The sequence below is a fragment of the Dunckerocampus dactyliophorus genome, chromosome 8, assembly GCF_027744805.1.
Source record: "Dunckerocampus dactyliophorus isolate RoL2022-P2 chromosome 8, RoL_Ddac_1.1, whole genome shotgun sequence".
Lineage (NCBI taxonomy): Eukaryota > Metazoa > Chordata > Actinopteri > Syngnathiformes > Syngnathidae > Dunckerocampus > Dunckerocampus dactyliophorus.
In genome coordinates, this window is record NC_072826.1 from 30,726,112 (window position 1) to 30,745,374 (window position 19,263).

Genomic DNA, 19,263 nt, shown 5'->3' on the forward strand with positions numbered 1-19,263 from the left:
TTATTATTATTTTTTTCCCTTTTTTTTCCCTCTACTGGTCAACATTCAAACTGGACGCCAACCTGTCTATAGAGGCCACCTGTCTATAGCAGCCACTTTGGCAGACTCCCTCTAGTGGCCACTATAGACAAGTTTGACTGTGTGTATATATATATATATATAATATATATAATATATATATATTATATATATATAATATGTACATATGTATATATATATATATATATATATATATATATATATATATATATATATATATATATATATCCATATATATATATGTATATATGTATATATATATGTGTGAATTTATATGTATATATATATATATATATATATATATATATATATATATATATATATATATATATTAAATTCATTCTTGGCCTAAATGAAGCATTTTCAAGCATAAAAATGTCTAAATGATGTAACTAAATGAAGTAAGAAATACAAGGCAGAAAAAGCATTGTAATTGTGAATGTAGTATTCTACATTGGCCACTAGGTGTCGGTGTTTGGTGAGACAGGCACTAGACTCCTCACTAAGGTTCCCGAGGGAACACATTTACTGTGACACTGCTCCAGCAGGACTTTTATTACGTCTTACATGCCTTATTTACTCTTATTCCACAAGGAAGTACGCTGTCCAGAAAAAAAACAAGGAACTGCTAATGTGTGAGCCTATGTTATCTTATTTTTGTCTTATGTCTTATTTTCTCCTATTATGTTTACTATATTGGGTAATAGGAGTGTAAAGGTGGCTATAAGGGTGTTCTTTCATGTCTAGAGGGCTCTAATCATGTTAAAAATTGTATTTACAAGGTGGTAAACAGGTTTTCTATGCCATAACTACAAAAATATTCCATTTGAATCCTATTAATAAATTTATCGTGGTTGGATCCGGAACCAATGAAACGCCATAAAGGAGGGATTACTCTACCACTTTTCTTCCCGTCACTCCCACACACCACTGACCAGTAGCCGTGGCTCCTATACATGGCTGACTTATGTTGGGGTATGAATAAAGCATGAAAGATGGATTTATTTGGTAAAAAGTTGCTAAAAGCTGCAGGGGTGTTGTTCTGTGTCTGCCCATGAAGAATGCTGCTGTTGCGTTTCACCCCGCTTCCTAGTGGTCCAGCAATAAAGTGCCAGGATTGGTTGGCTGTGATGTACGGAGCTCTCACGCTGGAGCGAGGTCTCTTCAAGTCCCTGCTGGGAATGTTGAGGGTGGCCTTTTTCTACGTGTTAAAGGTAGCGTGTTCCTCCTGCCTCCATCTTCATGTTCCAGTCAGAGGTTTCCTGCTTCCATTATGCAGGCTGACAAGGAGGTGTCCCTAATTGGCATATACAGTAAATGCTAATATTTGACCATGACACTCAGGACCCCCAGGTGTCAGGACGCTGATTAGAAAGTCTCTAATTGGATGTCGTTGGAAACCTTTGAGGGCAGAGGAGAAGAATTAATTGGATGAAATGACTGAGGTGAGCTTCCAACAAGTTATGGGAAGTCTTTTATATTCCATCCTTTTTAATATTATTCTTGTGCGATACGGTCAAACCTCGCGTTTGGAACGCCACGCCTTTTCTATCATTTGCTTTTTGCTGAAAATGTTGCCCTATATAGCAATCTGATATGTCTTATTTATTATGTACTCTATTGTGTAAAACATCACATTAAAAGCACTAAATGAATACACAGCCAGCATCCACCAGTACCAGCCTGGGCCAGAGAAGATAATTACATGGCTTTTTGATGTGTGTGGTAAAAGGCAGTGTGCTAGCGTGAATTCACTTGAGGTTGTGCACCACAAATATGCACATTAGCACTCAGTAAGGTCATCAGATCTGACCTTTATGCATTCCCACATAGTATCAGCATTTGGGAGCAAATATGAGGTGAAAGAAAAAGGCTAAAAATACAGTATAGTAGTCTATCTGTGCAGTTACATGGTGCGTTCAAGGACCGTCTGACAAAGTGGGACGGGTGGCCGCTCGCAACAAACAACATAAACATGCAAAAACGATAGGATTGGTATAATTTTTTAATAAAATATTGGCCCAAAATTGATATGCATTTAGGTAAAATCTGATGACAAATTAGGGATGCTCTGATCAGGGTTTAATGCTGCTGATTCACGTACCGATTATCCAGGACACCGATACCGATCACATGGATTAATGATACATGATTCAATGTATTGATAATGCTATTGGCTAATAATATACTGTAATGCTATCTTTAATAGTGCTATTGGCCAGGGGTGCCGTCTAAGGGGGAAAGGTCAGAACAATTCCAAGGTCCCTTGACTGCCAGGGGGCACAAAAATATGTAGTAATTCATGAATAAAGGTGATTTTCTTCATGGGACCCAGAATTCCTGGCTGCACCCCTGCTACTGTCTGTATGGTATGAAAAAAGGAAGCATAAAATCACCTTCATTGGACACAAACATTTTTGGCTTGAGAACATGTATCACTGAAACTTCCAGGGGGCGACACGTTCTTTAAGGAGACTTGGGATGTGAGAGGACACTGGTGGAAGGCACTCCGCTGAGAAAGGCTGCTCATCTCGTACGATGAGCTGCCGTACGACTGATGATCGCACCAAAACCCACCGTACTTCGTCAGATTCCGTATTTAATTCAAGATTTTTAACGTGCCACCCCCGCTCCGCATGCGTTGGTAGTTTTTTATCATTGCACCTGTGGGGTTCGACCCCACCCACGACCCAGTACCCGGCCGCGTCCCGGTGGTTGGGCACCCCTGGTTTAGCACGCACAGAAAAGAGAAAGACGTGTGTGTTCATTCCCCAAAAAGTTGACTTTCCTTTGATGTACACCCCATGCTTGAGGAAGCCCTCCATGATGTCCTTATACTTAAAAAGAGGACAGCCTAAAATTCCCCAAAAGTGCACTTTTCCTTTAAAGGGGACCTATTATACTCATTTTCGTGCCTTTGTATTGGGTTGTGGACTCCTATAGAGCAGCTACACATAATAGCCCGCACAGAAAGCTTTCTAGATCTTCCAGACTCCGCACGTCTTCCTGCAGTGTTTCCTGCCTCCCGCCCAAACGGTCTGTGTAATATACTCCACCCCCGGCCCTCCTCCAGCCCACTCCGCTGTGATCGGTGACACTCCCGAGCGCTCCCAAGGACTTCCATACAACTGCCGAACCCCTTTTGTTCGATTACTTGCAGAAAAACACAGTTAGTACACTGATGAATTGTTACGTACAGCTTGCTCTTCTGACTCTTCAACACGACCAAGTAACGTCGGAAAGGCGTCGGACTCTGGCATCAGTTTGGCAGATGGTCCGGCTTCATGTTGGCCCATGTTCACAAAACAGTCCCGTTTGAAGTGCCGTTGACACATGAGCACATTTTTCTCTTGCAACTCCAACCACTTCTGCCTGATGCTTGCCTCTTTAGGCACACCCCCACAAACATTTCCTGGGAGCCACACGTGCTAACACGGTGAACAGAGCAGAGCGAAGCAGAGCAGGCCTGCAGCGTTTGCCTGGGCATGTCCATAAAAGGAAGTCCGGGTTGCATTGACATCGATGGTACTCAGTGTTAAAAAAACTGTGTAAAACACAGCATGCAGAGCCGTCCAAAACTGCTTTCAGGGCTCACTTCCAAATGTGCAAACCTCATGATCTGACACGTTGGCGTCATTAAAGACGAGAATACAAGATTCTAACAACATTTAGAAGTCAGAAAAGAGGAAAAGAACAATAGGTCCCCTTTAAGAGTGTAGCCACAGCATCATACAGTATAAGATGTAGCTAACGTCTTTACAATGTTTTCTTCTCTGAACGTGTGAGAAGTGGGAAGAGGTGGAACACCTTAATGGTGTATTTTTAAAAGACATAAAGCTGCTCCCTTGATTACGGCTAACAATGCTGGAGCTGGTAGATGCAGACACAATCACATTTCATCTAAGCTCATCCTAATGGTCTCAGCTTGTATCAAGGACAGAAATAATGGACGCGTGTACATAAACATCGCATTTTCTATATGTTCCACAATGACTGGCGCCGACGGCATTCATACTCACTCAGTGCACATCAAACCATCCAAACATCCTAACAAGAAAGTCACTGCAAAAGGCAAGTTTAATATCCGAAGGAGACACCGCAGTCGTAACGTTAGTCGGAAAGAGCAAGCACCCGTGACCCGCGTGAGGATAAGCGGGCTAGCGAGCTAGCGAGCAAGCTAGCCACACGGATGTTTATGTACAAGCTTGAGACGCAGTTTGATGAGGTCATCATTTGCACACCAGAAAATACAGGAGGCGATAGGCCTACTGTATATACGGCATTTTTTATTATCGCGGCTCATTGTCGGGAAAAATATTGACCAATATTACATTTTGATGCCAATATCAGGCCAATAATATCATATTATTGGACATCCCTCGTCTGACGAGAACCCAAACAGACAGTAGCTGATTCCATTTGTCCCTTAAGAAATCATAGTAATCCAATTCATCCTTTTCAGGAAGCAAACACAAAACTATCCAAATACTTAGAAATACTTAGAACACGTGAGATTACTTTTACCTTCATTGAAGACCTGATTGTTGATGGGAGTGTTCACAAAGTATGACAGCGTATTGAGAAAAAAAATAAAGTCATACATTTATAAGAAAAAAACCCATAATATTATGTTTGCCCAAGGCCAAAGGTCACATACTTTTCACAGCTGTCTCAGGCAATGCCTGTTACGAGCGAGTATCAAAATAACCTGAGTTTAGGAGAATAAAGTCTTACATTTATGAATGAGAATGAAGGTGTAAATTTAGGGGGGGAAACTAGTAACTTTACTTTACAGGCATTTACGACTTTATCCTTTTTTATACTTTTTGCAGATGAGACTTTTTTTCTCCTACATTTACAACTTCTTTTTTTGCTCGTAAATTTACAACTGTTTCTCTCGTAGAGATGAGACTTTTTTTCCTCCTAAATTTACAACTTCTTTTTTTGCTAGTAAATTTACGACTTTATTCTAATAAATTTACAACTTTTTTCTCAGAAATTTTCGACTTTTTTTTCATAAATTTACATTTTTTTTCTCAGAAATTTACGACTTCTTCCTCGTATATGTACGACTTTTTTTTCTCGTAGATTTACAACTTTTTTCTCATAAATGTACAACTTTTTTTCTTGTAAATGTACGACTTTAATTCTAGTAAATGTACAAGTTTATTCTTGAAACCTCACATTTTTTTTCAATGTGGCCCTAATTTTTATTTTTTTTTGAAGAATATCTTTTTACCAACAAATAGCATAGCTGATTTCATGCATTACACTATGCAAGGGCATTTGACAACACTCCCTAGATCAGGGGTGCTCGCACTTTTTCCGCCTGCGAGATACTTTAAAAACGACCAAGTCCCAAAGATCTACCTCCTACTATACATACAGAAAATATATCCAGTATATTGACTATATTTATAAATGTGAGTATTTATGTACAGTATGTTGAACATGCATATCGGGGGTGCACGCACTTTTTCAGCATGCAATTCAAGTCAAAATGGTGTAGCTCTTTCTATAAAACATACAAGATACAGTATGTAAAAGCCAACCAGTACACTTTGCAACTACTAGACTAAATACTTGTACTAATGACTAGTGTTTCACATTCACACTTTCAAAGTTTACAGGTCATCAAAGTAGCTGATATCAAAGTGCCAATAAAGATAATCAATAGTTGCGTACATAACCTGAGTACTAGTAATATGTCAGGGGTCAAAATAGCTTCATACCTTTCCTTAGAAGACACAGTTCATGTATTCCATCCAGCTAGCATTTGCTATCAAACATTTCCCGTATCCAAGAAATGAGAATGCAAATGATGATGTAAAAGAGTCAAGGCAACATATTCAAAGGCTTTCAGCAATGGGCACATTTTCCATTTCATCAGGAAGTAATACTTTAGAAAACACTCATTTCTGTAGTGGAGTTCATGGCGCTAAGCAAAGCCATCAAACAAGTGACTTTTTTTCTACATAACTAGCCGCTACAAGTGAAAGGATAACTTGTGTAATAGATAAAAGCAATAATGATGAAAGTTGCACATCCGTGTGTCGTTTGAAAGCCACGGGGGAGCAAGAGAGAATTAGGAGGGGAGCTTAATGTCAGCTGACCGATGTCATATGTGACGTTTACGCCATCCCAAACTAAAACTTGCAATGGGCACCCCTGCCCTAGATGGACTTTTTATTGATTTGAATGTGATAATACAAGTTATTTGGTGTTTTTCTGTGCTAAAGTTGTGGTTAAATTGTAATGTATTGTACTTTATTCATCCCACAAATGAAAATGTGAATAAGTGTAAAGATGCTAAATGGCGGTGTTAGCATCATTAGAATGCTGTGTGAGCCATAAGTTATCTTTCATTTTGAAAGCAAAAGCTTTACATGCACAGCCTCGCTAGAAATAATGACTCTTTAAAAAGACATGCACCTGCGCCCGACACAACATATATATCTAGAAAATATATTTCATATCCACCCCCACACAGCCAATCTTTCTCTTCCCCTCCAACAAGTTTTACACCTCCAATTGTTAAGGCTGAGTCTCGGCGGAGACATGTCAGAGCATTTTGTAGAGTTTTAATAAGGCGGCTGCCTTATTAAAGCTAGGCGGCGGGCTAGGCGGCGGGCCGTGTCTCATTCAACCTGTTGCCACAGACACATAATGAGTTCACTCACATCAACAGCACAGATGCCAACATGTTAGCCATGATGTCATCAAAAGTGTGTGGGCGCTACAGCGCTCGGCCAAATGACCAAGCGGCTATAAATATTCTTATTATCACTCCATGCTCATCAGGGTAAAGGCTAAAGGCAATTATATATCAATTGCAAAGGTCATGTAACTCAACACCTACGGAATTACGGCACACCGGGATTGGAAAAGTCAACCTGCACGCGAGCAGCACTTCTTCATCAAGAAGTCTTTTATTTTGGAGTAGTTGCCACCCTTCTTCTTCTCTTCCTTAGTACGCCCTGCGCGGGTTGCGAAAGTTACCAATACAAATACCCTCAATATTTGTCCACACTTGTAGCGCCACAGTTAGCGCTGCGTTTCCTCAAACTACGGTTTGGCTGAGGATCACTTTTAACATGTTAACTTTGACAGCCCTAAACATTACATAACATATAACATAACATATAACATAACATAAAACATAAAACATAACATAACATAACATAACATAACATAACATAACATAAAATAACATAACATAACATATAACATAACATAAAACATAAAACATAAAACATAACATAACATAACATAACATAACATAACATAACATAAAATAACATAACATAACATATAACATAAAATAAAACATAAAACATAAAACATAACATAACATCACATATAACATATAACATAACATAACACATAACACAACACATAACACAACATAACATAACATAACATAACATAACATCACATATAACATATAATTATAACATAACATAACATAACACAACAACATAACATATTACATAACACATAAAACATAACATAACAACACAACAACATAACATATTACATAACACATAAAACATAACATAACATAACATAACATAACATAAAATCACATATAACATATAACTATAACATAACATAACATAACACAACAACATAACATATCACATAACACATAAAACATAACATAACATAACATAACACAACAACATAACATATCACATAACACATAAAACATAACATAACACAACATAACATGACATAACATCACATATAACATATAATTATAACATAACATAACATAACACAACAACATAACATATCACATAACACATAAAACATAACATAACACAACATAACATAACATAACATAACACAACAACATAACATATCACATAACACATAAAACATAACATAACATAACATAACATAACATCACATATAACATATAACTATAACATAACATAACACAACAACATAACATATCACATAACACATAAAACATAACATAACATAACATAACATAACACAACAACATAACATATCACATAACACATAAAACATAACATAACATAACATAACATAACACAACAACATAACATATCACATAACACATAAAACATAACATAACATAACATATACCGTAAAACATACCGTGTATAGATGGTGTGTAGATGGTGTGTAGATTGTGTATAGATGGTGTGTAGATGGTGTGTAGATGGTGTGTAGATGGTGTATAGATGGTGTGTAGATGGTGTGTAGATGGTGTATAGATGGTGTGTAGATAGTGTGTAGATAGAGTATAGATGGTGTGTAGATTGAGTGTAGATGGTGTGTAGATGGTGTGTAGATGGTGTGTAGATGGTGTGTAGATGGAGTGTAGATGGTGTGTAGATGGTGTGTAGATGGAGTGTAGATGGTGTGTAGATGGTGTGTAGATGGTGTGTAGATGGAGTGTAGATGGTGTGTAGATGGTGTATAGATTGTGTATAGATGGTGTGTAGATGGTGTGTAGATGGTGTGTAGATGGTGTATAGATGGTGTGTAGATGGTGTGTAGATAGAGTATAGATGGTGTGTAGATTGAGTGTAGATGGTGTGTAGATGGTGTGTAGATGGTGTGTAGATGGTGTGTAGATGGAGTGTAGATGGTGTGTAGATGGTGTGTAGATGGAGTGTAGATGGTGTGTAGATGGTGTGTAGATGGTGTGTAGATGGAGTGTAGATGGTGTGTAGATGGTGTGTAGATGGAGTGTAGATGGTGTGTAGATGGTGTGTAGATGGTGTGTAGATTGAGTGTAGATGGTGTGTAGATGGTGTGTAGATGGTGTATAGATTGTGTATAGATGGTGTGTAGATGGTGTGTAGATGGTGTGTAGATAGAGTATAGATGGTGTGTAGATTGAGTGTAGATGGTGTGTAGATGGTGTGTAGATGGAGTGTAGATGGTGTGTAGATGGTGTGTAGATTGAGTGTAGATGGTGTGTAGATGGTGTGTAGATGGTGTGTAGCTGGTGTGTAGATGGTGTGTAGATGTTGTATAGATGGTGTGTAGATGGTGTGTAGATGGTGTGTAGATAGAGTATAGATGGTGTGTAGATTGAGTGTAGATGGTGTGTAGATGGTGTGTAGATGGTGTATAGATGGTGTGTAGATGGTGTGTAGATGGTGTGTAGATGGTGTATAGATGGTGTGTAGATGGTGTGTAGATGGTGTGTAGATAGAGTATAGATGGTGTGTAGATGGTGTGTAGATGGTGTGTAGATGGTGTGTAGATGGTGTATAGATGGTGTGTAGCTGGTGTGTAGATGGTGTGTAGATGTTGTATAGATGGTGTGTAGATGGTGTGTAGATGGTGTGTAGATAGAGTATAGATGGTGTGTAGATTGAGTGTAGATGGTGTGTAGATGGTGTGTAGATGGTGTATAGATGGTGTGTAGATGGTGTGTAGATGGTGTGTAGATGGTGTATAGATGGTGTGTAGATGGTGTGTAGATGGTGTGTAGATGGTGTGTAGATAGAGTATAGATGGTGTGTAGATGGTGTGTAGATGGTGTATAGATGGTGTGTAGATGGTGTGTAGATGGTATATAGATGGTGTGTAGCTGGTGTGTAGATGGTGTGTAGATGTTGTATAGATGGTGTGTAGATGGTGTGTAGATGGTGTGTAGATAGAGTATAGATGGTGTGTAGATTGAGTGTAGATGGTGTGTAGATGGTGTGTAGATGGTGTATAGATGGTGTGTAGATGGTGTGTAGATGGTGTGTAGATGGTGTATAGATGGTGTGTAGATGGTGTGTAGATGGTGTGTAGATGGTGTGTAGATAGAGTATAGATGGTGTGTAGATGGTGTGTAGATGGTGTATAGATGGTGTGTAGATGGTGTGTAGATGGTGTATAGATGGTGTGTAGCTGGTGTGTAGATGGTGTGTAGATGTTGTATAGATGGTGTGTAGATGGTGTGTAGATGGTGTGTAGATGGTGTGTAGATAGAGTATAGATGGTGTGTAGATTGAGTGTAGATGGTGTGTAGATGGTGTGTAGATGGTGTATAGATGGTGTGTAGATAGAGTATAGATGGTGTGTAGATTGAGTGTAGATGGTGTGTAGATGGTGTGTAGATGGTGTATAGATGGTGTGTAGATGGTGTGTAGATGGTGTGTAGATGGTGTATAGATGGTGTGTAGATGGTGTGTAGATGGTGTGTAGATGGTGTGTAGATAGAGTATAGATGGTGTGTAGATGGTGTGTAGATGGTGTGTAGATGGTGTGTAGATGGTGTGTAGAGCTGCACTGGTGTCTTTAATGGAAGGTATTGGAGTTTGCAGCGGGTGATGAAGGAGTGATGCCAAGCAGTACTTTGGATCTGTGATGGATCTGACCTGTGCACTGTTATGGTTGCCATGGCTACCAAAGGCTGTTTTAGGAAGAGAATGTAGAATTGATGCTTCCATCTTGCACCCAATCAGATAGTTCAAATCAACTCCTCAACTTGTGCTGTCACTCATCATCTCGTAGATCCTAAACCACCAATCACACGTCAGATGCCTTCCAGCTGCCATCTACCAGGGTACGCTTCTTCAAGGAGTTGACATTTTCACCAAAATAGACAAGTCAGTCATTGACTTGATGGAAAAGATCATTAATAGGAAATCCTCAATGGCCAATGTGTGTGTACACGTGTGTGTGTGTACACGTGTGTATGTGTGTGTGTGTGTGTGAAGAGGGAGGGGCACAGGTTGAGTGGAGACGATCTCATCTAACGCCCATGAAAGATTTAACAGTAGAAGAAGACAATTCACTTCCCTCTTTACCTTTTATGGACATCCTGTCACTTTCACCAAACTCATCCCAGCTTTTCCACACGTCACTGCTGACACGCATCCTAAGCTACACAAACCATGATACACACTCAACACACAACACTCATACACACGAACCCTTCTACTTCGTATTCTTCATGTTCATTCCTGCTGCTTCCTACTGCAAAAACCTTTTACTGCAAATGTACATCTAAATAACACACACATACACACACACACATATACGTTTATAACACACACACGCACTCACACACACACACACGTACATATACACAACAATGCTACGCTACACGATGCAACAGGAGGTGTTTTGTAAAAGAAAAGCTATCCATTGGTGTCAGGGCTGCAGCGTGAGGGAATGTATTCCTCAGATAATCAATCAATCCATCAATGGATCAGCTCGCCTTATTGGAAGGATAACCCCCCCCAGTGGCATCCTGTGCTGATGTCAGTCCACGTTGTGATGCGTAACAACACAAGTCATGTGCTCATAAGAACGTCCACGTGTGGTTGAGGTATGGAGTCAGTGGAGCGCTGAAGGAGAAGTCATCCATCCATCAGCCGTCTGCTGTCACTTCATGCACTTTGTGCAAACGATGCAGTCAAGCATCAAACGCTGCCACAGTTTGACTTGACTTCTTCTTCTGGTAATCCCCGGGACGTCACTCTTCTTCTCCACGTGTCACCATCAGAGGGCTTAGTATGCCAGGCATCTCCAGATGGAAGCGGCCAAGCCTTTTGTAGACATTTGTAGGCTACTTGTTTATTTATTAGCGTCGGAGTCGCATTTCCTTGGAGGCCGCTGGCCAGCTGTTGCACGCCGGCTTTGTTCCACCAAGACACGGGGAATTCTTATCCCCTTAATCGCCGAGCTGTCAATCACAGCTCCGCTCTCCTTGCTACGATGACTTGCACCTTCCACTTCCTGCTGAAGACTAAAACACTCCCTCTGCTCCGTTCCGCACAACTCCTCATGATGGAAGCTCCTACACGCAAACATGATCTCATTCCATCCTCCAGATGCTCCTGACAGATGATGAAAAAACACCATCAGAAATGTTAAACGCTGTCAGTGGTTACCATGGAAACCACCTCCAAACAACACAAGCTGCCAAGATGACCCAAGCAAAACAAACAAACCATCGCAACCGGCGATCACGACCACCTGCAGCAGGAATCACAAACGACAACCTGTTCATGCACGGGTGTCCAACATGCGGCCCCGGACGCGTTTTTATTCTAAAAATATCATTGAACAAGAAAATAAACAACAGCAGCAAAAATGGAAAAATCACAAGTCGTTTGACAAGAATAAAGTCCAAATATGAAGAGAATAATAACCTCATTTTGGGAGCATAATGTTGAAATATGAATGAAAACATCATTTACAAATATCATTTTACAAGAAACTTAAAGAAATGTAGAATTGTAATTGTAATCATCACAAAACATTTTACAAGAAAAAAGTCCAAATATTAAAAGGAAAAAGTAACAAGAATAATGTCATAGTATAATGAGGAAAAATAACCTCATTTTAGTAACATCAAGTTGAAATATGAACACAATTTTAGTGATAATATTATACAAAAAAAACAATGAATAAAGTTTTGGAAAATTACGTTGGGGACACAGTGAAATATTATGGGAATGAAATCATAATATTACGAAAAGAACATTCATAAAGGTTATTTAAGAAGAAAGTTGAAATATTTGGAAAATGTAAAAAACAACAACAGTAAAAATGGAAAAATCAGAAGTCATTTTATCATTTCAGAATAAAGTTAGCAGCAGTTAATAGTAGTTTAGTAGCATAACGTTGAAATATGAATGAAAAATATGTTATTTGTAGATGTAATATTATCAAAAAACAAAGAAAACATTTACAAAGAAAGTTGAAATATTTGGAAAATGTAAACAGCAAAAATGGGAAAAAAGAGTGAAGTTGATGTTAATAATAGTATTTGTGATGCATCCTTCTTGAAATACTGTACATACAACATATGTTTACCAAATATGAAAGTGGAAAAGTTGCATGCTTTCATTTTTCACGACGTGGCCCTCGTCTCTGGAGGGGAAAAGTCTGGACACCCCTGCTTCCAGACTTGGCAAATATTCACACAGCAGTGGAATTAGCACAGAAGCTAACAGCTAGCCTAGCTTCTTCCTTTTCTGAGCTTTTAGGTGTTCTGCAGAACAGTGCTGCCTCTCACAGGCCAGGCCAGGTACTACATGAGGTGTGGTGTCTCTTTGTATCGCACTCACCAGACACCATAAACAATAACAACACACACCACACACATCACCTCTCACATCTACAACATATCTTTGTGCTTTTAGATATTCAAAATCTAATTGCTTCTCATAGAGGCCTTCACACACACAGAGCACAATCAGAGTTGCACAACACTTACATACGACTGATGGAACCATACCGGTTCACTGTCACTGTCAGTACTCACCCATTATCCAACTATGTTCTGTTATGTCTATTTCATACTCTTTATTATTTATTCTGGTTGTCACATGAAGTGGTTATGGTGACAAGAACTCGGACTACTATTTTACCACATTATTACATGACCTTACCATTTTCCCAAGTATTTTAAACTTGGAATACACATAAGTGCACTTGGAATACAGGATGTACTATGTACTATGTGCTATGTGATGTATTTCCGTGTAACTTGTATGGATGTTCAAATAAAATAAACCCTTACCTTTAGGCGGCAGAGACTCAAGATGGACGCTAGCTAATTCAGTTCTGGTCGGATTTCGATGAAGGCTGGGTCAGATCAGAAGCAGTCAGACTTACAGGATTTGCAAAGCGTTATGTCAAGCTGTTGTCTTGAAGGTTGGCTTTTTCCTTACATGGTCGAGACACTTGCTTTGACCTTGACCAGCGACTGTCACATCTATGAAATCGTGGCGCCAACCAGTCGACCATCTGTCAGACTTTGGGCCTCTTCCCAAACATTGCCTGAATCTTGAAAAAGGTGCAAGAGCCCCACTAACATCCTATGGGAGGTCTGGTTTGACCCAGTCCCAGTGACCGTTCTATACTGTATGTGTCTATGTGAGCTTTAATTAGCCTTCTGTCTCAACACGCCTAACTGATATGCTAATGTTTAGCCTCACCTTCCTGGAGCACATGCGGAGACAAATATAACGCAGAGTTATTTTTATGATGTAAATGTATTACTCTTTTGAACGCATATTGTTTAGAGAAACTGGATCTCCGACCAGAACTGGACTCACGGGACGAAGTGGGTTGGTGGGGGGGTAAGTCGCTGTTGGTGTACTACACTGCTGATGGGGATGTCATACAACTTCATGTCAAATCCCAACTACCTCTTTAAGTAAAGCGTTTGACTTGTCAAAACAACATGCGCTCAAGAGCAATGCTTCCTGCCTCCTCAAAAAAAGTCAGACCTCACAAATGGCTCTGCATTCCTTTCTCTCTTCCGTTGTATCACGCCACGCTGTCGCCTGTCCATTCTTGTGCGTGTGATGAAAATGGCTGCGACTCCTGTGGAACACATACGTAAACAAGATGGCTGCCACGCTAGCGGAATGACACCACCTCCGCCACAGACACAAGAATGGACGTGTAGTCATACGACGGAGGAGAGAAAGTAACACCACGGGATTGTGAGGTCCGATTTTTTTTCGGTATTTTTATGATGCACAGCCTCGGAAAGCGGATGAAAGCGAAACCTTTCTTCTTCTATGGTTTGCTTCCGTGCGCGTGTTTGTTCGCTACGTCCTTTTCATTCAGTGATCTGTTCCCGTCCGGGTGCAACTGTTTATTAATCCCGCACAGCGTGGACGCAACTTTTTTTCAACCTGCCAAAAATATCATTCGGGTGTGGACGAGTTTGTGGAAGTTAGTTGGATCACAACTTATGCAGGCTGGCACCCACCATGATGGTTCACTTTTCCCGCAGGAAGACATTTGCTCACCCAGATGCACCCTATCATGTCCTTGAAATAATTCCGGGTCATGGCTTGGTCACTTTGTGTAGAATATTCTATCACAGGGTCAAACACTCACAGGTCAAACACAGGTTACGTAACTGTTTTTTAAAACCTTGGATCTTGCAGCAACCCCTCAGATTAGAGCTGTCCTATCTAGTGGTTGAGCATGAAGGGATGAAGCCCGCTTGGATGAGGGTAAGACAACCTGAACAGTCCACAGTTCATGCAAAGCCGCAGACCTCTGAGGCAAACAGAACCAGTTTGACGCCCCTGAACAAAATCCACCTCAAATAAAGGAAAACAACTCCCCCTTTGACAGAGAGGGAAGCGTCGCCTAGTGGCGTTTTATAAGTACTGCTGGAGTACGCTAACGTATGCTTTCTAACAAAAATTGTAACCCTAAAAAATGGCAAAGACTGGGCGGAGTCTGGCCAGAGGTTTTTTTCCACTTGATTGACGTAAGATGACGTACTCACCTGCCCGTTCTTCTTGAGGTCGGCCCACATGCTGGTGCCGTCCCCTCCCCTCATGAGGACGTGGTAGGTGAAGTAGTAGATGCCAGGCAGGGGGCAGGTGAACTTGCCCGTGCTGGGCTCATAGTAGTTCCCCACGTTGGTCACCACGTCATCAAACTTCAGCACTTCGCTGCCTTCGTGTTGCTTCCGCAGGCCAGCGTAGAAGGCGATCTTGGGCGTGTACAAGGAGGGGCCGTACCCGCCGGGTCCGGGACCCGGGGGACCGGGCGGACCGGGCTTCCCCGGCTCTCCAGGGGGGCCCTTAGGACCCGGGGGACCAGGGAGTCCCGGGCTTCCTCTGAAACCCTGTTTGCCCCGACGGTTGGCCAAGTCTGGGGGCTGAGGGGAGGCGCCCGTCAGCTCTCCTTGAGGGGGGGTGAAAGTGTCGCACACCATCTTGCAACTCCCCAGCATCTCGTAATGCGTGCCCCCTCCCCCGGACCCACCTCCTTTGGTGGAGTGCACCAACAGGGGGATGGCCACCAGAAGGACCAGGACCATGGCCACGCCCACTCCAGCTCCGATCACGCGCTTCTTGCGGCTTAGCCGGGAGGCGGCCAGCGTGAGGAAGTCCTCCTCCCCCTTGGCTGGGATGGTTGTGCCGGCCAGGCTGAAGTCTGGGTGGAACGTCACCACAGGAATGCTGGGATACGTGGGAGGACCACGTACGGGTTTGCTGGTGTCCGCACACCGAACTCTTTCCACCTTCCGCTTTCCTACACGATATGTGATATCTGAGCAGCGACACCTAGAAAGGGACAAGAGACTTCCTGACTCCGTGTTTTGTTTTCAGCTGTCAGGTGGGGTCTACAGTGTTCCCACTGGAGTTCATCTCACCACCACATTCACAAGATGGCGCTCACTTGCCTGTCCAGCAGTCAGACAGATACCTGCTCCTTTATTCCTCGCCAAGCCTTCTCTAGCTTAGTTTGGACGGGCTCGCGCTCGCGTCGGATCCGTCTCGGCACTTTTCCATTCAGTCGCTCACGCCTCACAAACGGAAGATCTTTGCTTTAAAGCCGTTGGAGACGTCACAGCACAATCTGGAAGTGTGGTAAGGGTTCAAGATCACACTCAATTCTATGATTATTATTCCATCCTACCCCCCACTCATAAATACAATATCAATAAAATGTTTCACAATGAAAATGATATCAATATATCATCACTGAAGAAGTAAATAGATGCAGGACGGTATCATTGTCTGCAGTAACTTCAATTCAAGAATTCATCACAGTAATAATAATTACTCATATTATTAAAACAACAACAATCATTCATAATAACAGTCATAATTATTTCATGTAGTGATTTTAATGTCATAATAAATGATGAGAAATAAGAATTCAATGATGAAATCATGAGCGTGTGATCATGGATGAAAAGCCAATACATGATCTGTATCATTTCTGATGATAAGTGATTGATAAGTGATTGATTGGAGAGGTCATTCCCTGACAATGACTTGGATGTGAGGTCAAAGAAGTCAATCATATTGAATAGGAACAGATACTCACTGAGTTCTGTCCTGGGTCGGCGTGGTCATGGTGCAGACGGAGACGTGAGGAATCAAAAGTCTTTCCCCAAACTCATCCGCTTCCAAACTTAGACGTCAAAGTCAAACTAGAATCTTCCGCTCCAGGACTCCAGCAGCACGCTTGCAAAAAGAACAAGAACAAAAGGAAGAGAAGGCATGAAGGCTGGAGTAAAAAAGTGCCACTAAACGGCACGGCTTTTATTCTGGCGAGTGTTGAAGAGACTTCCGCAGCAGAGCGAGGTGGCGAGCAGAGCAACAGTTTCCTCACTTGTTGTCTTTTACGCGCTGCTCCTCTCTCCTCCTCCTCAGCATCCCGCTTCTCCTCCCGCCCTCCCTCCCTCCCTCCTTCCTCCTCATGCTCATCCTCCTCCTCACACACACATTTGACCTTTTCACAAATCAAAAGCACGGCTTGCATCAACTTTCATTACACATTCCAAATATATTGACAAAACAAAAATAGGCATATTGTTGGAATGTGTCATGTCATGAAATGATGCAATATTCCCCTTCGTTTGACATCATCTCCCACATGTCAGCAGCATCACAGCAGATCATAGCAATTCAACATACTCTTCAAATACGCCCCCTGGTGGAGGAGGGTCGTGCAGCATGCATTCTTACATCCTAGCAACCTGATTGGACATTCTACCTGAACATGTGGCCCACTTTGGTCCAATACAAAAGCATGGATTTCCAAAATGTACTCCCCAATACCTCACTTGGAGTATTTGGACATTTGACATATACTGCAGTGTTGTTATTACATCATATCTTCTCATGGCACAGATCAAACTTGGATATACTTTAGAGTAGTCAGTGTACAGCTTGTATAGCAGTACAGGCGTCCCTCCTTTATGGCGGTTCATTGGCTCCAGACCGCACCGTGATAAATGAATGTCCACGAGATACAGTAGGACTCAATGGTAATAAATGGAATAGAGCATAGAAAAGCTGTTTAGGACTTTCTAAATACACTTTTTAACATGATTAGAGCCCTTTAGACATCAAATAACATCCCTATAGTCACCTTTACACTCCTATTACCCAATATAGTAGACATAGTAAGAGAAAATAAGACAGATAAGACATAGAAAACCTGTTTACCACCTTCTAAATACACTTTTTAACATTATTAGAGCCCTCTAGACATGAAATAACACCCCTATAGTCACCTTTACACTCCTACTACCCAATATAGTAGACATTAATGACCTTCTAAATGTGTTTTTAACATTATCAGAGCCCTCTAGACATGAAATAACACCCCTATAGTCACCTTTACACTCCTATTATTCTTTGTTTACAACGCATTGCACAATTCTTATGCTACAGGGACTCAAGAGGGCTACTAGCTAACAAGCTAGCGAGCTAGCGAGATTTTGAGAATAAGGTCAATTTACAAGAGTAAAGTTAAAGTTAAGAGAATAACGTATTCTGGTGTCATACATGTCCGAGGGAGAACAGACCACAGATCTTCAGGAAGAAAGGAAACTTTCCTCTTGCTCTTTTATTTATAACGTGGCAGCAAAACAGAGCAGTTGAGCATTTAGCGTTTAGATTAATTAGCATGTCTACCCTTCTCACTCCACATGCCCAAGGCCAAAGGTCACATACAGTAAGTCCCACCTATGAAAAGCAGGGACTTATGTGACCTTTGGTAATATTACGGCTTTTTTTCCTCCTAAAGTTATGACTTTTTTTTCCTCATAAAAGGTAGAACTTTATTCTCATAAATTTACAACTTTATTCTCAAAATGTCAAATTTTTTTTGTCAGTGTGGCGCTCATACGCCGTTGTAGCTAACTAGCTATCCTCAAATTTATTTCTTCTAAACTTCAGAAGCCAAAAACCCTAACCCTAACCCACTTGCACACAGGATGGTTAGCGTACAATCATGTCACGTCATTAATACACTGTGTGACTCCAGCTGTGTTCTTCATGTGTTTTCCTTGTTAGCATCCTATTAGCTTGCTAAACAAAATGCAGAAGCCATCTACGTAGACCATTTATGATGTCGTCAAAACGCCTTTTTATACTTTTTTGTGCATAAAACACGTGTAAATGCATGGACGTGATGAATGGAAGGGATAAATGCACATGATCGTTGATGTGAGAGCTCCCAAAGACACCTTGTGGCAGCGAGACGCCACACAGACGCCGCTTTCCTATTTTGTCATTGCTTCAATTCAGTTGTGTTTTTCACCTTCTTTATCCACTTGAAACTTTCTGCGGCTCCATTTTGGGTTACTGGAGGTGAGAAACACTATTGAATGTATAGAATAGACCCTGGGGGATATAAAAATCACATTTTGCAGCTGGAACTAACCCCCGGTCTGCACTTTGGACACCCCTGATAGGCTATATTTAGCAGGACCGTGCTGCCTGAACTACAGACCTT

The 19,263-nt window shown here is 41.2% G+C and overlaps 1 protein-coding gene across 1 annotated transcript in view; it reads right to left on the minus strand.

The window, feature by feature from the left end:
• The window catches only part of c1ql4b (complement component 1, q subcomponent-like 4b), a 34,258-nt gene extending 17,137 nt beyond the window's left edge, over positions 1–17,121 (minus strand). Inside the window, exons 1-2 of the mRNA XM_054785832.1 lie at positions 16,843–17,121; positions 15,287–16,368 (exon numbers count right to left, since the gene is read on the minus strand). Of these exons, the coding sequence (XP_054641807.1) occupies positions 15,287–15,826 (540 nt within the window). The 5' untranslated portion in view covers positions 15,827–16,368; positions 16,843–17,121. The remainder of the gene's footprint in view (positions 1–15,286; positions 16,369–16,842) is intronic.
• Between the last annotated feature and the right edge of the window lie 2,142 nt (positions 17,122–19,263).